This window comes from Ammospiza caudacuta, chromosome 1, assembly GCF_027887145.1.
Source record: "Ammospiza caudacuta isolate bAmmCau1 chromosome 1, bAmmCau1.pri, whole genome shotgun sequence".
NCBI lineage: Eukaryota > Metazoa > Chordata > Aves > Passeriformes > Passerellidae > Ammospiza > Ammospiza caudacuta.
In genome coordinates, this window is record NC_080593.1 from 32,762,632 (window position 1) to 32,782,850 (window position 20,219).

General features: G+C 41.6%; 1 protein-coding gene across 1 annotated transcript; it reads left to right on the plus strand.

Annotated features, from left to right (window-relative positions):
- Positions 1-200: 200 nt before the first annotated feature.
- GPNMB (glycoprotein nmb) lies at positions 201-18,118 on the plus strand. Its single transcript, XM_058809249.1, has 11 exons — positions 201-432; positions 5,304-5,453; positions 6,176-6,319; positions 7,649-7,828; positions 8,993-9,151; positions 9,620-9,928; positions 11,113-11,235; positions 11,926-12,028; positions 12,940-13,145; positions 14,591-14,678; positions 15,428-18,118. The coding sequence occupies exons 1-11, from the start codon at positions 201-203 to the stop codon at positions 15,579-15,581; spliced, it is 1,848 nt and encodes a 615-aa protein (XP_058665232.1). The 3' UTR covers positions 15,582-18,118.
- The last annotated feature ends 2,101 nt before the right edge of the window (positions 18,119-20,219 follow it).

Here is a 20,219-nt window from a genome sequence, read left to right on the forward strand (position 1 = left end):
GCTGGGGCAAGAGTTAATTTGGATTCCTAATTTAAAAACAAATTAAGTACAAAAATTGATCACAGCGCAAAACTAGTATAAAAATGCCTGTGAGGTGAATGGTGTGGCTCCAAACAGGTCTCTCAGTAATCCCAGGGAACGCTGAAAGCAAAAGGAGTGAGTCATAAGCACATGAGCCGAAAGAAGCCGAAGACAAAATCATGCATCTCTGCTTAATTCCATCACATGATGAGTCCCGGGGCCCTTCATTTAATGGGAGAGCGGAGCGGCGGGGCAGCTTCACTCTCACTCCCGCCGGCACCGGAGCGGTCTCGGTGCGCAGCTCCGGCAGGACCCGGCCCGGCTCTGGAACCATGGGCGCCGCTCGGCCCCTCGCCCTGCTGCTGCTGCTGCTGCTGCCGGCCCAGGGGCTGCTCTGCGCTGCCGCCACACGTGAGTGCTCCCCGTGCCCTCATCCCTGCCCGGAGAGCTCCGTGTGCCCAGGCAGCCCGGCAGGAGCGGCTGCTCCCAGCGCCTGGAGCCCTGCCCGCCCGGGAGCGACAGCCGGCCCCACCGCAGGGCGGCCTGGCCCGGGCTACCAGAGCTGCCTGAGCTGGAGGAGTGCGCTGAGAACTGCTCGCTGATCCGCTCCCTGTGCTCCACAGGTACACGGAGCCGGCTGCAGCTAAAGCTTGGCTCTTGGCAGCGAGTTCTTAGCGATGCTTCCCCAGTTCAAGCATGGCTAAAACGGCAGATGCAGAATGGACTTTGCACAGTTGGCTTGGCTCAGCTGTGCCTGCGAGGGGCCAGGTCAGAAACTGTGCTCCCCACTGGGACACTTGGACCTGGGGGTCCCAAACCTCAGGGAGCACAGCCAAGGAATTAGATCTGCAAGCCACAGTGGGCAGGGAGTGGGCTGAGCTGCTTCTTTCCGGGCTCCCAGCTTGACTCCAGTCTTAGGATGACTGAGTTCAGGGCTGGGAATGTAGAAATGGGATTTTAAGCTCAAATTCCAGAATGTACAGTATGGAAATTGAAAACCTTAAAAGCTGAATCCATCTGAGCATTCACCTAGCCTTGTACCTGCCTCCAATGGAGAATAGTACTGGATGTATAACTGTGCAGGTCAGGGCACTTTCCCAGCTTTTGATGATTTACAGCATTTATAGAATTGCCTCTGTCAAATGCAGAGTCATTGTACTTAACAGTTTTTACTAGACTTTTTCCATCTGTTCATGCATTTTGGGTTTTCGCTGCAACACGTGTAAAATTTTGGGACACGCTACGTCCTGCCAGCAAAAAAATTCACACCTTAATTGTACCTTATGTGAAGAAGTACCTTTGATGTGCTTAGAACCTGTAACCTGCTGGTTTCATTTGATTCCCCTTAACTTTTGTTCCTTCAGCTTTTTCCTCCATGCTGTTCATGGTTCTGTTTTTATATTCTCCCCTGTCACCTCTTCCCCAGGCTTCAAGACACAGTCTACACAGCTGTTCCTCATATGGAAACAATTCTATCCCTTTGTAGCGTCCCCACCACCTCTCCCTGTATTTTTTCAGTTCTTTTATAGTGATTGAGCTGCAGAGAACAGAGCATACAGTACTCAAGACATGGCATTATAAAATGCTGTAATGATGTTCCCATCTTTGTTCTCTATCTAGCCTTTTCCCAGGTTTTCAACTACCAATGAGTACTGCATTCAAAACTGCAAAGCTGAAAGATTCCATTTCTGAGTTTAGAGCTAGTTTAGAGCCCCTTATTCTCAATGTAAGGTTACATTTAACGCTGTTGAATTTCATACAGTTTCATTCTTGAGTCATCTAATTTCATACAGTCCTCCCCTCTATTACTTTAATGCACAGTCCTCAGCAGATTAAAGAACTTTGCTGTTACCTGTTTTCCAGATTATGAACATGTAAATTATTTTTTCAGTGGAGAAAACTGGGCACTTATTCATAACTTTTTTTTAATATCCTAACCAATCATTTACTCATGTGAAATCAATCCTTCCTTCTTATCCCACGGTAACTTAATTGCTTTATGTTCCTTTAGCAAGGGACCTCATCAAGTGCTGTCTGGAACTCAGGCAGACTATAACAAGCAGGTCAGCCTTGTTCCCATGCTCTCTGTCTCCCTTGCAAAACTCAGAATATGTTTGTGAGCAATGCACTCCTTTTATGGCAAATCATATTAATGCACTGTACCTACTTGCTCTGTTCTTCACTGCTGTTCCTACCAGCTTCTCCAACTTGAGCCCCAAAGGGTTTTTTTAATCCTCTAAATCTTCCCTGGAAGTGTTTTTAAAAACTGTCATCACATTTGCCAATTTTTGTTTCTCAGTCACTGAAGCAGTGTTAAGCAAGATGTTACATGCTATGGTTAATAGCTCATTTATTTCACTCTTGAATAACTTCCATACTTGGGCCATACTATCTAGACAACTTTGTCATTTTGTTGATTTGTTCTATAATTGGGTTTTATGTGCCAACACTTCATTTTGAGAGATATTCTCTGTCATTGTAAAAAAAAAATTCTATCACAGAAACTCCCTATGTTCTTCCTTTGTGAATGAAAATATAAACCAGCTGACCTATTCGACTTTTGTGCTACTCCTTTACCTTCCCTGAATGCTTTTTTTGCATCTACATCATCTTTTGGCCCCATACATCTGGCAAGCTTTCCAACTTATTATCTGTTTGGTGAAAAAATGTTAATTTGTAGTTTTTGTTTTTTTTCAAGTTGCTCCTCAAATTCTTTTTTGTCCTGCTTTATTATGTTTTTATACATAACTTTATTAAGTTTATGTTACAGTCTGGTGCCATTTCATCAACCTTTTTACTTCTAATACACTTTTATCCTCTTTAGCTGGGTCATCTTTCTATTTCTGCTGTCCTAACATTGGCTCTCATTCTCTCTTTCATGGCTAATACACTTTCACAGGAAATACTGAACTTGTCTCTGCTATGTTTTTCATCAAAATGAAAGCCAGAATGAGAAAGAAGAAAGTCAATCAAAGTATAAGATCTCTTCCCCTATGATCACCTCACCAAAACTATTACAGGAATCTGTTCCTTGGAGCATAACATTACTCTGTCTATTTCGAACTGAATTGCTCTAATTTTGGTTACAACCAACATCTGTCCTTGAGTGGTTTTCATTGTTAAAAAAGAAATACAGTAAAGCTTTTTGTTCCTTTAAATTCACCAACTGAAAATCTTCAGTTCCATGTGTCAGAGAAACCAGTGCAGAAGTCTTTCCTCATCTGAAAAACCATCTTTGTCTTGTCCTGAAGCTTGTGAAATGTTTTATATTTGACTGAAATAAACAAAACACATCAGAGAGGCAAAGAAATACCTAAGCAGCTTGTGATTTAGAAGCAGTAACAACAGCTATTACTGGACTAGAAAATGAATTCTGAATTCAAGGATTGTTAATGAAAACACAAAATTAAAAGCACTTATAAAATTAAAAATGCTCCAGCTGTTTTTGATAAATTGAACATTTGGGAAAAAAAATGATTGAAAAGTTTTGATCTGACAAAATCAAAACATTTTTATTCATAAAATAATTTTTACAGAAAATCAAGGAGAATAGGAAAAATAAATTACAAAAATTATGTAGCCATTTGCTTTTGAATGATACATTAATTTAATGATACCCAAAGTGTAATTGAACTTACTAAGCCTTTGTGAAGTACTTTTATAGTTGCTAATTTGTTTTTTTCCTGAGCAAAGTTTCTGAACAACAACATTACCAAACTCTCCTTCTGTCCAAGACTCAAAACAATACAGCATGTGATACAGGTCATTAAGTCAATACCAGTCATAACGTTATGCTTGGTCACATCAAAAAATATTAAATCTGCAGGAAAGACTTGATTCAAGTGATTTAAGTGAGACTGCAGGGAGTTCCTGGAGGGCAAAAGACTGTGGGAGATTGTGTCTCTGAGTGCAAAATCTGTTATTTTTCTCAAACCCTTCAGTCCTCAAGAGTGGGGAGAGAGCTACCGGCATCAGCTCAGAGTGGGGATGGGGCTGGCCAAGGGATGTTCTTCCTGCCCAGCAGAAATCTCACTGGGCAATAAAACACCAAGAGAAAGCAGCTCCACTCTTCTTCTGAGCTGTTTCTCTGATTCTCTCTTGCAGTAAAATTAGGAGCCACCCACCTGTAAAGACCATGCTTGAACTGGCTACACCTGCTCTGTGTCTTTTCCAAAGCTTGGAAAAATTCCAATACAACTAGTTTGCTTATGGCATACAGGGCAATTCTTGCCCTTCTTACAGGCTTCTGCATTTTCCTTGAAGTCATCCAGAACTTTGTTGCACTTGGGTATAAATCTAAGTATAAATCTGCATCAGCTGTACCTTTACAATAAACCATGGAAAGCAGAAATCCTAACTCCCTTAATATTGTGACAGAATGGCACACCCAGCAGTTACCTTACCTGATTAACATGGCAGAGCCCTTTAAAGCCTCCAGGCTTCCATGGAACTATGCCCATGAGCCCTCTTATAAACATATTTTTATGACATCCTACAGCGGCGAACGTGTTCCTACTGGTTACTTGGATATTTATGTTGCTTTTCACTATGTATCCTTTGTGACAGAAAGAGGGATCCTAGAAGCCTGGGAAAAGTTTGAGCCCATCATTTGTAGTAATATGAGAAGAAAGAGGTTATTGAAGTTATTTAATATCGGAGCCATTTCTAAATAAAAGGCATGAAGCTAATATGTTATTGTTGTTCTATTATAAACACATTGAATTTACTATTCAGCTCTAAATTTCCTTTTCTGGAAATACCAGCTTCTGTTATAATTGGTTCCACCCCTCCCACCCAAACCACCAGCCAACTCACCAAAGGAGCTGCACTGGGTCAAAACTAATTCCTGGCACAACTTCCACTAGAGCAGAACTCAGAATGAATTTATCCCATTAACCTTTTACTTGTAGACTTATTACCAGGCAAAGCAGTCAGAAATCAAGCAACCTCTGTGCAGGGAGCCTGACTGTTGCAGGGTTATGTAAACTCTTGCAAACCATTGCTCTGATACGGTCAAAACATTGTAAACATATTTATTCTTTGTCTGGGAAGTTTGCAAGTCTGCAAGTAGAAAAATATGTCAGTCTGACAATGGTGGAATTGTCTTTGTGTTGATTATAGTTGATAAGTGTTTATAGCTGCAATGATAAAATTCCATCATTTTCTACTGGTGGAAAGTTTTATACCAGTGCATGATTAAAGTTCAGCACAAGAGTAATGTTTTTATAGAGTAGTAGGGAAAATTGCATTACATTAACACTGATGTTTGATTTTCTCTCTAGGGTTTCAAGATGTGTTGAGCCATGGAAGCACTTCTCCTGTGACATCCTACAAGAAGCTACAAGGCTGGTCTAGTGATCAAAATAAATGGAATGAAAAACTTTATCCTTTCTGGGAAGAAGGAGATCCCAGATGGAAGGACTGCTGGAAAGGTGATAGCACATACACATTTCAAAGACACTTGAAAAACTGCAGCGGCCACAAAGTCCACCACAGTGCAGAGTGCAGGTGCTATAGAGCATTTTCATAGGGGCAATATCCACTGCTGCACAGAATGGTGAGTTAGAGAGGATTGGGTTTGATACCATCCCCAGTGGGCTGTCTGAGGAAGCAGAACAGTGAGTTATTTCATAAAATGCTTTCCCATTATGACTAATCTCAGACAGACATTAATACTTACCAAGAAGTACTGATGGTCAGGGCTCCAGCACAATCTGTTGCAAGAAGCATGCTCTGGAGGACAGGCAGCTTCAACCGCTACCTCAGTAGGGCACGTGGGCTTCAGACTGACAGCTTCAGCAAACACCATGTCTGTTGTCACCTGGTCTCAGCTGAGGGTCAATGACTGTCCCTGGGGAGAAACGCAAATTTTCTCCTTTGAGATACACTGACCCCCCCCACAGGTAGAAAATTATCTTCTTAATTTTAGGAAGAACATTAATGGCAGAGCAGTGAGGGATCTGGGGGGATATGCTGAGTCCCTCTGATTGTTTGAAGTTGGGGTTTTGGTAAGAGCACAAGTGACTTAGGAGCACGAAAGCCCTTAGAAACAGAGTAACCAAGAAAGCCTTTCCACTGTAAATGGTGCAAGTTGATGGCAGCTTCTGCTGCAATGCATCTTTCACTGCAGCAAAGACCCATTTTCTTTTTTCAGGCGGAAGGGTGACAGCCAAACTGGACAGTGACAGCCCAGCACTGGTAGGATCCAACGTGAGCTTCACGGTGACTCTCCAGTTTCCCAAGTGCCAGACAGAAGATAATGATGGCAACATTGTATACAGGAGAAACTGTACCCGGGGTAGGTAATAGCAATGTCCCTGCACCAGGCTCACACCTGCCTGTGCTGCTGTGTGTCACTGAGCTCTGACAGCGCCGCAGGCACACCCAGGGAACAGCAGCTGTGCTCATATAACTGATAACTGATAACTGATAACACTTACCTGTGCACGCCCAGCCTGTGCCACACCGTTTTTTTCCTAAGAAGATCACTGTGGTATTTTTAGTGCTCTGCCCCACTCCAGATACACGGACCAGGTAATTTGAGACTGACCATAGCTATAAACTTGCCTTCCCAAAGCAGTCACATAATCTGACTTCCCAACAAAACTGTTACTGCTTTTCAGCTCAGGCACTATGTTGCACTGTTTTCATCGTTGCACAGTCACACTGTTTTCTTTCAAGTTTATAAAGCTGTCAAATTATAAAATTGGAGGGTTTGTTTTTTCAATTATGAATTGTAGAATTCACTTACCATATCTGAACAAAAAAGCAAATCTCACACTTCCACATTTTAGGAATTAAAAAATGAACATATAAATATCTAAAAATCAAGCAATATTTTCCTCAGAAAATCACCCTTTTTCATCTTATTTACTATTACATGGAGAAAAAAGCCTATCATAATTCCAGTGTTTTAAGCTGCTGGATCTAGAACAACACATGCTGTTGTACCTTTCATCCTCTGAATGCATAAATGTTCAACAAATTTTTTTACTGATCAAAGTAATTTTCATTTCATACCAGCAAGTTTTTGTCAGCCGAGGTTGCAGTTAACTATCTATTATTTTGTTAGCAGCTTATATCCATATTCTACTTAATATCTGCTGTGCTGTTTGGGGGAGGAAACTTCCCATTTACTATTCAGAAAATGACAGAAATTCATTTCTAAGTTATTTAAAGGTGCCATAGAAAACTTTTCTGACAAAACAAACAATAAATAAATAAAACCTTAGAGTGCTTTCACAGCCACTCTTTGTACTTACAATTTTAGATTCTGCCTGCCAAGTATTTAGGTAGCTCTGTTATCCTCAGTGGAACAGTAGCATCCTGTGTAGTCAACAGCAAATTTTTGGGCAAGCACTTCTAAATTGTGTCTGGCCCCTGAGACAGTAAAGTTTAAAAAAAAGCTTCTTAACAAAATAGCACCAAGACAGAACCATTCTGTGTTTACATTAAAAACCAAACAAAGCACAACTTCAGGAAAATGAATTACCGTCAGTCTAAAAATACCCCACTTCCCCTGCTGTTTAAATGCAGCCATTGCTATAACCTGCAGTGCTTGCCTCCTGTTTTCTGACTCTCTGCACACCTCCCAGTTGACCAGAACATGTCCTCCTTCTATCCTTAGATCCTCCAGCTTCCATGGATCAGCAAGTCTATGTCTACAACTGGACTGAATGGACTGACAGCTGTGGCTGGGAAAACTGCACAAGCAACCACAGCCACCATGTATTCCCAGATGGGCGTCCTTTCCCTCATCACCCGGGCTGGAGAAGAAGGAACTTTGTCTATGTGTTTCACACTTTTGGTTAGTACTGCAACACATGCCTTGGCTGGGCTGATGTTGCAAACCTTTTATTCCCTTTGTACACAACTCATTTGTCAAGCATGTTTTACTAAAAGCGCTTTTAAAATGATTCCACACTCTTGAGTGGAAATACTGAATTAATTCCCCACTTTTCCAGAGAGGCCATCACTTGTTTGGTTTAGGAATCATGGATTACCAGAAGATTCTCTTTAAACCTGCATTCACAATACTACCACTGAAGAAAATTAATTTCCTTTCAGGATTACTCAAGATATTTTTCTAGGAAAATAGAGAATCTGAGCAGGTCAGTCAGACAATTTATTGACAGCTCACTGCCATTTAAGACTTTCAGATTTAAGAGAGAACACAGTGCTGTGTATCACCAGTTTAACAGTGCAGCACTTCTTGTCTCTAGGGAGGCAAGAACTGCCACTGACTGTTCTGCTGCTCTGGTCACAGATGCTGATTTTCAACGTTTCCTGATCCTGAGTATGTAATGGTTGGGCTGTTCCTGCCATTGGCTACATACTAAATCTTAGTGCCTTCAGTTCTCCTGGCTAAATCACTATTATTGTCAGTATCAGTAGTAGTAGTAGTAGTAGTAGTAGTAATAGTAGTAGTAGTAATAATAATAATAATAATAATCCAAATTTTATGCAGAGGTGATTATTATTTGCCTACCTCAGTCAGCTGTTAAAAAGACAAAAAATCAAATATATAAAAATGGTTCTAGAATATGAAGCAAGAGGTATTTTATCTTCTGGCTATGCTGAAAGCAAACACAAGATCACTGAAAATGCCTCACACCATCCACTACATAATCTTAATGACTTAATGTATTGTAACTGCTTTGGAAAGAAGTAGATGTCTTGGCAATTTTTTCTTGGATTAGTGAAACTGGGGACATCTTTTTGACAACTTTAAAAAAACGGAATTTATGTGAGTAAACACACTGTAAAAGTATCCAATCCTTCAAAATCACCTGTCAGATTATTGGAAGACATTTCTAAACTATTAATTTTGATTTTGACAATCTAAGATTCTCAGATACTTTGCTTCTCATAAACCAACTTGTGGTGAGGCTGAGGGGGAAAATGAAGTCTGAGATGTTCAGACTCCATTTTTATGTTCATTTTCACGTTCTGAGTTCATGTTCTGTTTCAGGTCAGTATTACCAAACAACGGGACGATCTTCAGCAAAGTTTTCAGTGAACACAGCAAATATCACCCTTGGTGAACACGGGATGGCAGTGTCCATTTACAGGAGAGGCCACTCAGGATTTGTTCCGGTTGCAAGAGCAAAAACCACCTACTCTGTGACAGGTGAGCGTGCTGGAACTGGCTGTGCTGACATGCTGGGGGTGTTTGTTGCTTAGCTGTTAAAATAATTCAGCACAAGCATTGTCTGGCATGAAAAGAAGAACATTGGCCTGAGAAAGGTTTTTAGCATGAAAGTGGAATCTCTGGTAAATTGCCTTGAGTAGCTTAAGTAACCTTTTTGTCCAATTCAGCAGTGACTCCTCCGCTTTGTATTGGAAAACGATTTACGAGAGATAATGCATTCTTCCACAGATGTCTGTGATTCCTCATTTGTTCCCATATTTTTCTGGCTGTTTCCTACTGACATTCACTCCTCAGGTCATAAATCAAATTAAAGTACACACCTGTATTAAAGATACCATGTTTGCATCTCACACTCTGGCTGCTGCTGTTCAGGGGCTTTGGAACTGTTTATTGTTTGCAGCCAGGTATCTCTGCTGTATTTATTTACCTCTTTTTTCCCCCCTCCAGACAAAATTCCAGTAATTGTGAGTATGTTCCAAAAACACGACCGCAACATCTCAGACTCCATTTTCATCAAAGACTCACCAATTACATTTGATGTGAAGATCCACGATCCCAGCTACTATCTGAATAATTCTGCCATCTCCTACAAGTGGAACTTTGGAGATGGAAGTGGCTTGTTTGTAGCCAGTGGTTCTAGTACATCTCACACCTACACTCTGCAAGGAAACTTCACTCTGAATTTAACTGTCCAAGCCATTATACCTGTACCTTGCAGGCCAGTAACACCCACTGCACCACCACCCACCTCAGCAGGTAAGCACTTATCAAACAGCACTGGCACTAGGAGCTATGCTAAAACTCTATATTCTGATGTTTTAAGTTAATATCTTTAGTAGTTTTACTGTCATCGTGAAAGAGCTGCAAGCCTCTGGAAGCCCTCTATAAAATTGGCTTAGAGACAGAATCAATAAGCATTAACTTCTCTAGGATTCTGTGGTAGGGATCACTTACACATTTAGCTCCTTATGCATCCAGTTCCACCACCACACTTACAGCATACAAAGGTCTTCAGGTGAACATAAATGTAAGTTTGTATTATCTCTGCTGCACTTGGTCAGGAGATTCTAGCCTTGTCTACTCAGGGTCATCTTCTGAGGTAAGATGTAAATTTCAAGTGAGAAAAGGGAATTTAAGAACACTCTTATAGCAAGCTCCTTTCTGGATTGCATTAACTTCCGTCCAAAACTAAATAAGATTGGATTGAACTAGAAAAACCTAGTCATATTCAAAAATATGGGATTTCCACATGGTATTAACCCAGAACAGCTTTTCCACTTTAAATTTATTGACTAACATATTTCAGAATAACTTTTATTATGTTCAGCATTGGTTTATCCTCTCAGAGGGTTTTAAGAAGGCCTGCAGTTTCAGCCATAATACTACTACTGTGAAACTGTAAATGTGGCTATATTTTTCAAATTTCATATTTTTAATATGTGCTCTTACCAAAATATGGAGTGAGAATGAAAAATGAAAGGAAAGATATAATTTTCACCATTTCCCCTCTTCATTTTTCCACTAGCTGTAATGTAGAGCAGTGGGAAAATACCAGCTTTTAAAAAAGCATTTTAAATGTTTTATTGGCCTTTGGATTTCTTATATAATTGATTTGGGGATTTTAAAGAAGTATTTAATTGTATTACACCTTGTAGTCTCCCTTTTATTTCACAGAGATGGGTGACTAGCCAGGTGGCTTTTGGAGTGAGTGAGGCTCCCCAGGCCACTCTGGGGTTCTAAAGCTGGGCATATGTGCTTTCTTTAGGGGTTACAGCCATGAGCTATTACACAGATACACACATGACTGCACAGCTGCAAACCAAGGCCACTGACAGCCTGTGGAATGCAGGAACAGCTGGAACATGTGGCTGTGCTCAGAATACCCCAAAACAGGGCTTGTTCTAAAGTTGTTGCATCTCTATCTCTTCTGCCTCGAACAGCTCCAACAGGAGCATCTTCTGATTCTGACTCTTCTCCCACTGTGGAGTCAGTGCAGGACAATCCTGATGGAGGCTGCCACATTTACAGAAATGGATACTATGGAAGCAGTATTGCTGTTGTAGGTAAGGATGTGTGTCAACACCTCCACAGAGGAATGATGTTAACAATGAACAACAATACATGGTAGAAATAATGTTTATTTAGACACGTCTTTATCAATTACATAAGATCCACAAAAAGATCCTTCTCATGGACATAGCTGAGAGTTTTAGGGATTAATGTGCAGACATCTGACTGGCTGACTTTGGTTTCTGCCTGTACTCTGCCAGGGGCTAGTTGCAGAGGTTGTGACCCCTTGCTTTCAGACATGTGAGGCTGGACCTTGGTCTGGATCCCTGCTGATGGCTGACCCCATGTGCTGGTGGGGACGTGCATTGTGTCACTCCTTTCTCTGTCACCAGCTTCTGAACATGCCACAGCAGGAGCCCATGGGCTGGGGAGGAGGTATACCTAAGGTTGAACTGGCCTTTGAATGCAGAGAAATCTCATGTAGTGGGAAGTGATTTAGCAAAATAAGGAAGTAAACAACAATAATGAGGGGGGAAAAAGGCAGACCAGAAAGGAGCAATCTCTCAGGGAAAGCACTGGAAAATTTCTCAGCTTTCAAAGCCTTCAAGAGGAGTACTAAGGGAGGGAGGAGGTTATGAAAAACAAGACCTGAACTGAGCATCAGCCAAACACTCGAGGTTCAGTACACACGGACTTCAAGGCTTGTCATGTGTCCTACAGTTGATATGTGTTTCCTCTCCCAGAGGGAATCCTCGAGGTAAATATTATTCAGATGACAAGCATCCAGATGACAGAAAGTCAAGCTGAAAACTCACTGGTTGACTTTGTTGTTACCTGCCAAGGGAGGTAAGTGTGTGAATGAAGCTGTCAGTCTTCCCAGTTTAAAACTAATTAGGTGCTGGAATGCTATATGCACTTAGATGCATATGAACAAAATTTGGGAACTGCAGTGTTTCTATTTCTTGATGGGAACTAAAGATAATGCAAGTCTCATTTTTAAACTATGCCAACAGAGGCTACTGCCAGGGACTTAGGATTCAGAGCAAACATTCAGACTCAGTAAAAATAAGGAACTGATTGTGGGGGAAAATACAATTTACAGTCTCCTGGCCAAGACAAGATTTCAGCACTTACAGTAAAGCAGGAAGCAGTTTACTGAAATTGTAAGGAAATCCTTTCTTTTTGGCCATGAGTTTTTGACACTTGGAGTAAATGGGTGAGTCCAAGAAACTTCTTCGATGCACAAACATTGGACTAATATTCCTAGGTCTTAGAAGGTTAGAGTTGAGAGGACCACGAAGTACAAGAAACACCATGGTAATACAACTGGAATACAATTGACCTCTCTTAAGGAAGTGTTTTCTTTTCCAGCACATGATAAATACTACTTAAAAGAATTTGCATTCCTTTCTTAAAGATGTGTATTAAGTGTATGAAAGGTCAGGGACTTTAAAAGTTGATTTGATGCAGGTAATCCTGCATCAAAACCATAAAATGTTAAATGATAAGCAAAACAAGCAGATAATTATACAGATTGTATACAAGCATTCTATATAAAATCCACATGTACATATATAAATGTATAGGTATGCAAAAAGTACATATAGTATTAATAAAATATACTTAAATCACTACAGTGCCACTGATTTCAACAGGCACCAGCATAAAACTGGTGCACCAGGGCAATGTGTCTGTGAACTGGGCTAAGTGGGCTGGCAGGACTCCACAATGCAATGAGCTCTCTCTCCCCATGCCAGTCTCCCCACAGATGTCTGCACGGTGGTTTCTGACCCCACGTGCCAGGTGTCCAAGAGCATGGTGTGTGACCCCATCGACGTCACAGATGAGTGTTTACTCACCATCAGGAGAGCTTTTGAGGAACCTGGGACCTACTGCATAAACATCACCCTGGGTGATGACACAAGCCAAGCCCTTGCCAGTGCCCTGATCTCTGTAAATGGAGGTGAGTCCACAAAGAGCAGATGTGGGTTGTTGGTGAAAAGCTTCTTCCTGTGGTCATTTCCCTGCAGGGGAGAGAACACAGGAGTCCACCAGCTTGTCTAAGAGTCCATGCAAAGATAAAATGATGATTATTTCCCTGGGGGAATTTTAGCTGTTAGACCTTGGTTTGACTTCTGTTTACAATCCAATGAGTACAGTAATTACACAAGCTATTCAGTATCACAGAATATGAACAGTTCTTAAGCCATAATGTAATTTTCCACAGAAAAATGTTGGGCAGAAAAGCAGGTGGGGAACATGCCAGCCAATCCATTCCACACATGGAGAGATAGCAGAAATAGAGGGGAATTCAGCTCAAGAAATCAAAGTCTGCAGCAGAGTTGGCTGCCCTGGGACTTCTCTACTGCCCATGGGCCTCGACATGGTTTCTATTTCTACATGAGGATAAGATGAATTATGTTCTGGAATGATCTGTGTTACATCCAGTGACTACAGAGTCTGCCCAGTTTTCCAAACCGTTTCCAAACTATTTCCAAAAAGGAGCTTTACCTTTGGTTGGATAAATATCACTGTGTCTATCTCATAGCTATCAAAGCAGTCTTGACAGAACCAGCTATTAAACTCAGCCTCAGTCAGAAGTCTAAAAGACAGTGCTGCCTCTCTGCTCCCACTTCATTGCCCTCCTGACTTCCTATTACAGTGTCCCAGTGACTCTTCTGAACTCTCTAATTACTATCACCCAAACAACTGAGCCTTTGCAGTCTTTTTCCATAGCATTTTTGATGGTTTGATTTAATCTAGGTGTAAGTTTATCTGAACTGAAATCAGTTCATTATGAATAAGGCACAATGCCTGACCTCTAAATGCATTCTCGTTCCTAAAGGTGAAACTAAGCATGCAGAAAGGTTTTTCTCAACTGTATTCACAGAGACTATAGCCCAGTAAGCCTGGTCTGTCTGGGCAAAGCTGACTTGAACTTTTGGGCTTCTGCTATATTCAAAGCAGAACTAGGATCTAAGAGAGATTGCTGCTTTAAGTTGCCTTCTGGATGAGCCTATCTAATTTTGTCAGTTATCCTATAGTCAGTGTAAACATTTCTCCAGCATAACAAATGGCAAGGATCAAATTAGCTTCACCTTGTGCGGTGCCAACAGGGCCTTTCATTCCTGTCCATGCTGGAAGGGTAGCCACGTGTCTGAGGAGAAGAGCTCATATGAGAAAACTGGCAAAGCACAACTCACACTCTGGTGGAATCAAGAATTACATGGATTAGGATGTGAAAGCACCACCTCCTGCCAGCCACTGACCTCCAGTGTTTAGCATTTTAGAATTACTAACTGTGCTTCAATTCATACAGCAATAAGTAAAAATGGCATTTTCTTTGGAAAGTCTATCTCACTGTAAAATAGAGGCTAACTTGTAATCAATCTACTTTCTGAACTGTAGGAGCATCATCTGGAACAACAGCAGGTGTCTTTATCTTCCTTGGCTTGTTGGCAGTGTTTGCTACCATTGGGGCTTTTGTCCTTTACAAGTAAGTTGCTAGTTTCTATGATTAAAAACAGTTCCAAGAACTGTCAAAATATTATTTAAATTAACAAACTGAACAATTTAAATTTGCTTTAGCTACATTTTTGTTTAGTTACTATTGGAGTTTACAAATATTCTGGCAAATATTTAAGAAAATGAGATTACTGGTTTAGTATTGGAAATTATGCAGATGTTAAGGACTTTCAGAAAAAAAATGGGCACATTCTGTGCCCATTAGCACAAACAGTAATACTAGCAGGCCTGGGAACTTCATCTAAGCAGAAAGCAAACTCAAAATGCATGATGTGGTTTATATATGCAGTGAAACCAAACAAATTCTTCATTAAATAACTGATTAATAAATTCTTTGGGCAAAAGGTGCTGAGCATGCAGGCCAGTAGTTGACAGAAGCACACATTGCTGCATTATTATTATTCTCATGAGACTTTGGAAGTTTCTCTTTTGAGACTGCCCGAAGACTCCTGAGTCAAGTGTGGGCTCACCCTTCCCAGTGAGTGGTGAGAAACACACACTCCCATGGAGCAGCAGTTCTCCAGCACTCCTACTGCCTATCCAGGCCCCTGTCACCACTACTGACCCATGGCTGCCAGACATTGGATGTGTTTGAACAGGGGAGGAGGAGAGGGAATACATGATGAGCACATGATCAGTGCTTCTATGCGCTGGTCACATGCTAAATGTGCACCTTCCTTTAGAAGTCTTTCAGCAACTGACTGTTCACATTCCTTGCAGGAGATACAAGCAGTACAAGCCTATTGAGAGGAGTGCAGAGCAAACACAGAAGCAGGAGGGATTTACTGCTTACTTCAGCACTTTCAAAGCCGTTTTCTTCCCTAATAGCACTGAGAGAAATCCTCTGCTGAAGAGTAAACCTGGCATTGTTTAAACCTTTAGTGTAACACTGACTATTAGATTAAGTACAGCACTTGTATCTGAACTATACTTTAATGAGGCTTTCTTCTTGTTATAAAAAAACCCGAGGGAGTAAGGTGAAAGCACATGTAGACAGGATGCTAACTTTTGGGGCTTGGTGCAATTAGCAACATTAAAGTAGTCTTTTGTAGAAAAACGAGGTAGTTTTAAGCACTTGCTGTTCTGCTGTTCTTGCTTGTGATGTAGGATACAATCTTCTGAATTACTAATACCCCCCACCCCCTTATCTGGCTTTTCTTATTTCTAGGTTAACAACGTGAAAAATTAATCACATCCAAAATCTGGAAGGGGGGGAGGGGGGGGGGGAAGGTAGAGAAGAAGTTAATTAAAAAAAAAAAAAAAAGACAAAACCCCCCACAAACCAACGAATTTGCAAACACTTAGCTTTTATTGCTGCTTAGAGCCTTAGCAGGATTCATGTCTTTGCTGTAAAGAGAGACATGGGGGGCAGGCACGTGTTATGTCCATGGCCTATTCCCAGGCATTCCCAGGCACTGGCACTGAGCTGCTGCCACTGTTGCACTGCTCAGGAGGTCCTGGCACAGACTGGCCCCAGGCCAGCCAGCTCCCCACCGAGCAAACCCCACATTCTGGGAACCACCAGAGGCACTGCCCCACTGTGAGCTTGGCAGCAGCCACCCTGTGTCTCAGGGTTCAATACCATGGGTGCAGCTCATTCAATGCCAGCTGGCCTCAGGGCCAGAAAGCAGGGCTGGACACACTTAGCTTCCCACTGGACATGGCCAGCAGTGCATGAGCCTCATTATAAACGAGACCACGGACACCCAGGCAACAAGATGAGACCCATTGGCTTGGCTCTCCCTGTTCAAACTTTGAGTTCCATGTAAAATTCTGAGTTGCAGCTGCTGATGCTGCCTTTGCCTCCTTTGCTTCCACTGGTCTTGAGACACTGGACTGGCACCACTGCTCCCAAGGGGGCAGATATGATCTATTGTAAAATAATAATCCACGTGACATAACATTGCAACACAACAATCTATGTCCAATGAAGGGTCAGCAGAAGAAGGGATCTAGCAGGAAGGGGCAGCATTCAACTGCCTTTTCCTCTTCTCTTTTCCTTTCTGTCTTTCCTGCTGTAAAGAGACATTAATTTCTGCTTGCTCCTCCATCCCTCTGACCACTCAATCAAATAAACGAAAACCCCAAGATAACTAAAACACTCTGCTCCAGTTTCTGCTTTGACGTGATGCACCTTAGAAAAGCTAAATTTATGCAAAATCAGTGTGCCTTCACTTGTTCACTCTAGCTGCAATTCTGTTAAAAGAACTCATTCTGAGGCCTTCCACAAGTGATCTGGCCTCACAGCCACACGTGCTCATCACTCAGCATCATGGCATTTCACAAACTGCTGAAGGCTGGCTCCTTGCATGATGAGAAAAGGAGGGCATCTTATTTGCAGAAGGGAAGAGGTTGCTAAAAAGGTTCATGGAGATGAGCAAACAGACCAAAAATTCTTTATAGCTCATGTTTCAAAAAACTCCTTTGTTGTTAGCAAAGGTTATGGCCAAAATGGAGGCTGGGCAAATGACCTTACATAATCCATTTCTAAACACTGAATTCTTTGAAGATCTGTATTTCAATATAATTAGCTTATTTAATATGTCTTGAAATATCTCTGATATATACTGTTTTCTGTTCCTGTGGCAATACATGATTATGATTATAAACAAAACATAATTATAAATTTCCCTAGTGTTTTAGCAGATCTTCAAAATGCTTGTCATTTGTAATCTGAATCTAGTCTTCACTCCCCCTTCCCAGTGTGCACAGACACCTTTCAATGACTTAAGGATATTTTTTAAAAATGCAGACTCCAACATACCTGTGAGATTAATTCTTTAGCTCTAAAATTCAACAGTCCCTTTTCTTCTTTTGTTTCTAGGTTCTCTCATTATTTAAATTATTTTGTGGCTATTTCAGCTGTATTATTAAAAGCAGTGTATTTGCTATTGTTCCATCTTCCTCATATGTAACATCCTATTGTCTAAGAACTACCATCTCAAGTTATTTTCTGACTTAAACAGGAAACACATTTTCTACAAAAATTACTCTTTAAGTGTGTGCTCTGTTATCAGTCAGGCAGGACTGTAATTTGTATTTGTTGCTCTAGCTTCAGGCAGGACAGGGGTTTAGTGGAAAGTTTAAGATGACTTGTAATGAAGCATGTAAACATAAAATCTGTCACAGCTCAGGATCAGTGAAGATGCAGGCTACCACCTGGGCTACATGCAGAAAACATCTTGTTTCTGCAAAATGCTGCATCTTAGATGACATCTTAAGACATCTTAAGCTTTTGCATAGAAAACTCAGGCATTTGTTAAGAACTGTTTTATACTTAAAGTATTAGGAATATCTTGCACTGTGTCCCTTTAAGTGCCATGTCAGAATACTACATTTTTATATTACCATTTTGCCTTTTCAGCTGTAACTTCTATTTCATACATCTTTACTTTTATACAATGGAATTTAACTGCTGCACTGACAAATAAACCATGTAATGATTTTAAAGAGTTCGCTGCTTTGTCTCAGAACAAGAAACTGCAAGATAAGCAACTTGATGAGTTGCTCAATTATTGATCAATAGAGTGTCTAACTCCATAAAACATGGGATGTGCCTTACCCTCAGCCCACACCTGGCTCTACCAGGGTTATCAAGCTGATTTTGCAGTCTCCCTTCAAGTGTACTCAGAGAAATGGCCCCACAAACCTGAGAAGCAAGGAGACTTAAGTCTTAACACCCAGATGACACAATTTCAGAACAGATCAGGATACAAATGAGCTTCATGTCCTTCAAAGGCAAGAACAGCTGACAAACAACAGATTTGTGAATGTCAGCAAATGTTACAAGACAGGTTTCAGGCATTCCCTTTGGAGAAATAACATCAAGAATGACATCAAAGATAAATGTACATTGTCTTCATAGAAAGAACATCCTTTCAAACGTGTCTTCAAAAGAAACAGAAACATCAATTGGGTAGCAAGTTTGTTAAGAATGACTTTAAAAATTGAGTTGCAATTTCAAACCACTTATTTTGCTCCTCCCCTCTTTTTTTTCTTGAATATTTTTTATAGCACACAATTAAGGCTCATCAGATGTGGCACTTTTTTCTTACCAAAAGTATTATTAAGCTGAAATCAAGGCTTTAAAACACCAGTCTCTGAAGGAATTGTAGAGGAATGAAACAAAACTTTGCAAGAGTCATCCAGACACTGTGGCTTATTAGTACAAGCAATCACTTCCAGCTTCGTGCAGCATAGTCAAATTTTCTTTAATGATAAAGCTTTTATCACTACAGGTCCTTACAATTCACACAGAATTCCATAATCCCAGATTTGTTGGGTTGGAAGGATCTGGAGATCATCTAGTCCAGACCCCAAGCCAAGGCAGGGAGACCTACAGCAAATGACGCAGGAGCGTGTCCAGGAGGGTTTGGAATGTCTCCAGAGAGGGAGATTCCATGACCTCCTTGCACATCGTGTTCCAAAGCTCTGCCATCCTCAATGTAAAGAAGTTCTTCCTCATGTTTAGGTGAAACTTCTTGGTTTTAGTTTATGGCCACTGCTCCTTGCCCTGTTGCTGGGCCCCACCAGAAGGAGTCTGGCACCATCCATGACTATGTCTTTTAAACCTTAATATTTGACCATCATACTTCGTGAGAGTGGGAAAAACATTCTGAATGGTAATTCTCTTATTTTAGTGTCCCTTTAAACTCCTGGATTTCTAGGGGAGGGAGGTGGAGGGATATGTTTCACCCACATTAAATACAAATGCTTAAAGGCCATAATTTCTCAGCCCTTGACAACTTTCTCCATAGCAAGCCTACCAGCCTGTGCCCATTAACACCATGCAGGAATTACACAAACAGAAAACACATTCCACAGGAAAACCATGTTAGTTTCAAACAAGGTGCAGTTTTTTAGGCAAAACTGTAGCCTATAAAAGGGGGCAAAAGGCTTGAGCTGGGATATGTGGTTTAGGTGTGTACGGAAGCGCCCATGTACTGTACCTGCCCTTTCCAGCTGCCCAACAACCCAGCATAACACAGTGGTGTTTACAGAGCAAGAACGATCTTTCCTCTCAAATCCAGACATGTCAAACCATCTTTAAAACTGACCCTTCTGCTGCCCTCTGGCCCATGTTCCCAAGGCACGGTACCAATCAGCCCCCTCAGGACGTATCCCCAGGTTAACCTGCATCTGCGCTCTGGCTCCATGCGGGAGGACAAGGGACACCACAAGGCTGAGGAGCAACAGAACAAGGGGAAGCGGCTTCAAATTGAACGATAGTACGTTTAGGTATTAGGAAAAATTTCTTTACTGTGAGGGTGGTGAGGCACTGAAATAGGTTGCTCAGAGAAGTTGTGGATGCCTCATCCCTGGGAAGTGCTCAAAGCCAGGACTCTGAGCCACCAAGGTGTCCTTGCCCACGGCAGGCAGGTCGGAACGGGACGATCTTTAACCTCCTTTCCGACCCAAGCCTGTCTATGGCTCTGTGACCCTGTGTGGGCCCACCCCACCGCCCGCCCCCGGAGCCAGCGGCCGCTCCGGGCGGAGGAACCGCGGGCCCAGC

Excerpts from the sequence above, each read along its gene's own strand:
- GPNMB (XM_058809249.1), top strand. The coding sequence starts at position 201 with ATGCATCTCTGCTTAATTCCATCACATGATGAGTCCCGGGGCCCTTCA. Across the intron at positions 6,320-7,648 it reads CAGGAGAAACTGTACCCGGG|ATCCTCCAGCTTCCATGGAT; the intron begins GTAGGTAATAGC and ends TTCTATCCTTAG. Across the intron at positions 12,029-12,939 it reads GTTGTTACCTGCCAAGGGAG|TCTCCCCACAGATGTCTGCA; the intron begins GTAAGTGTGTGA and ends TCCCCATGCCAG.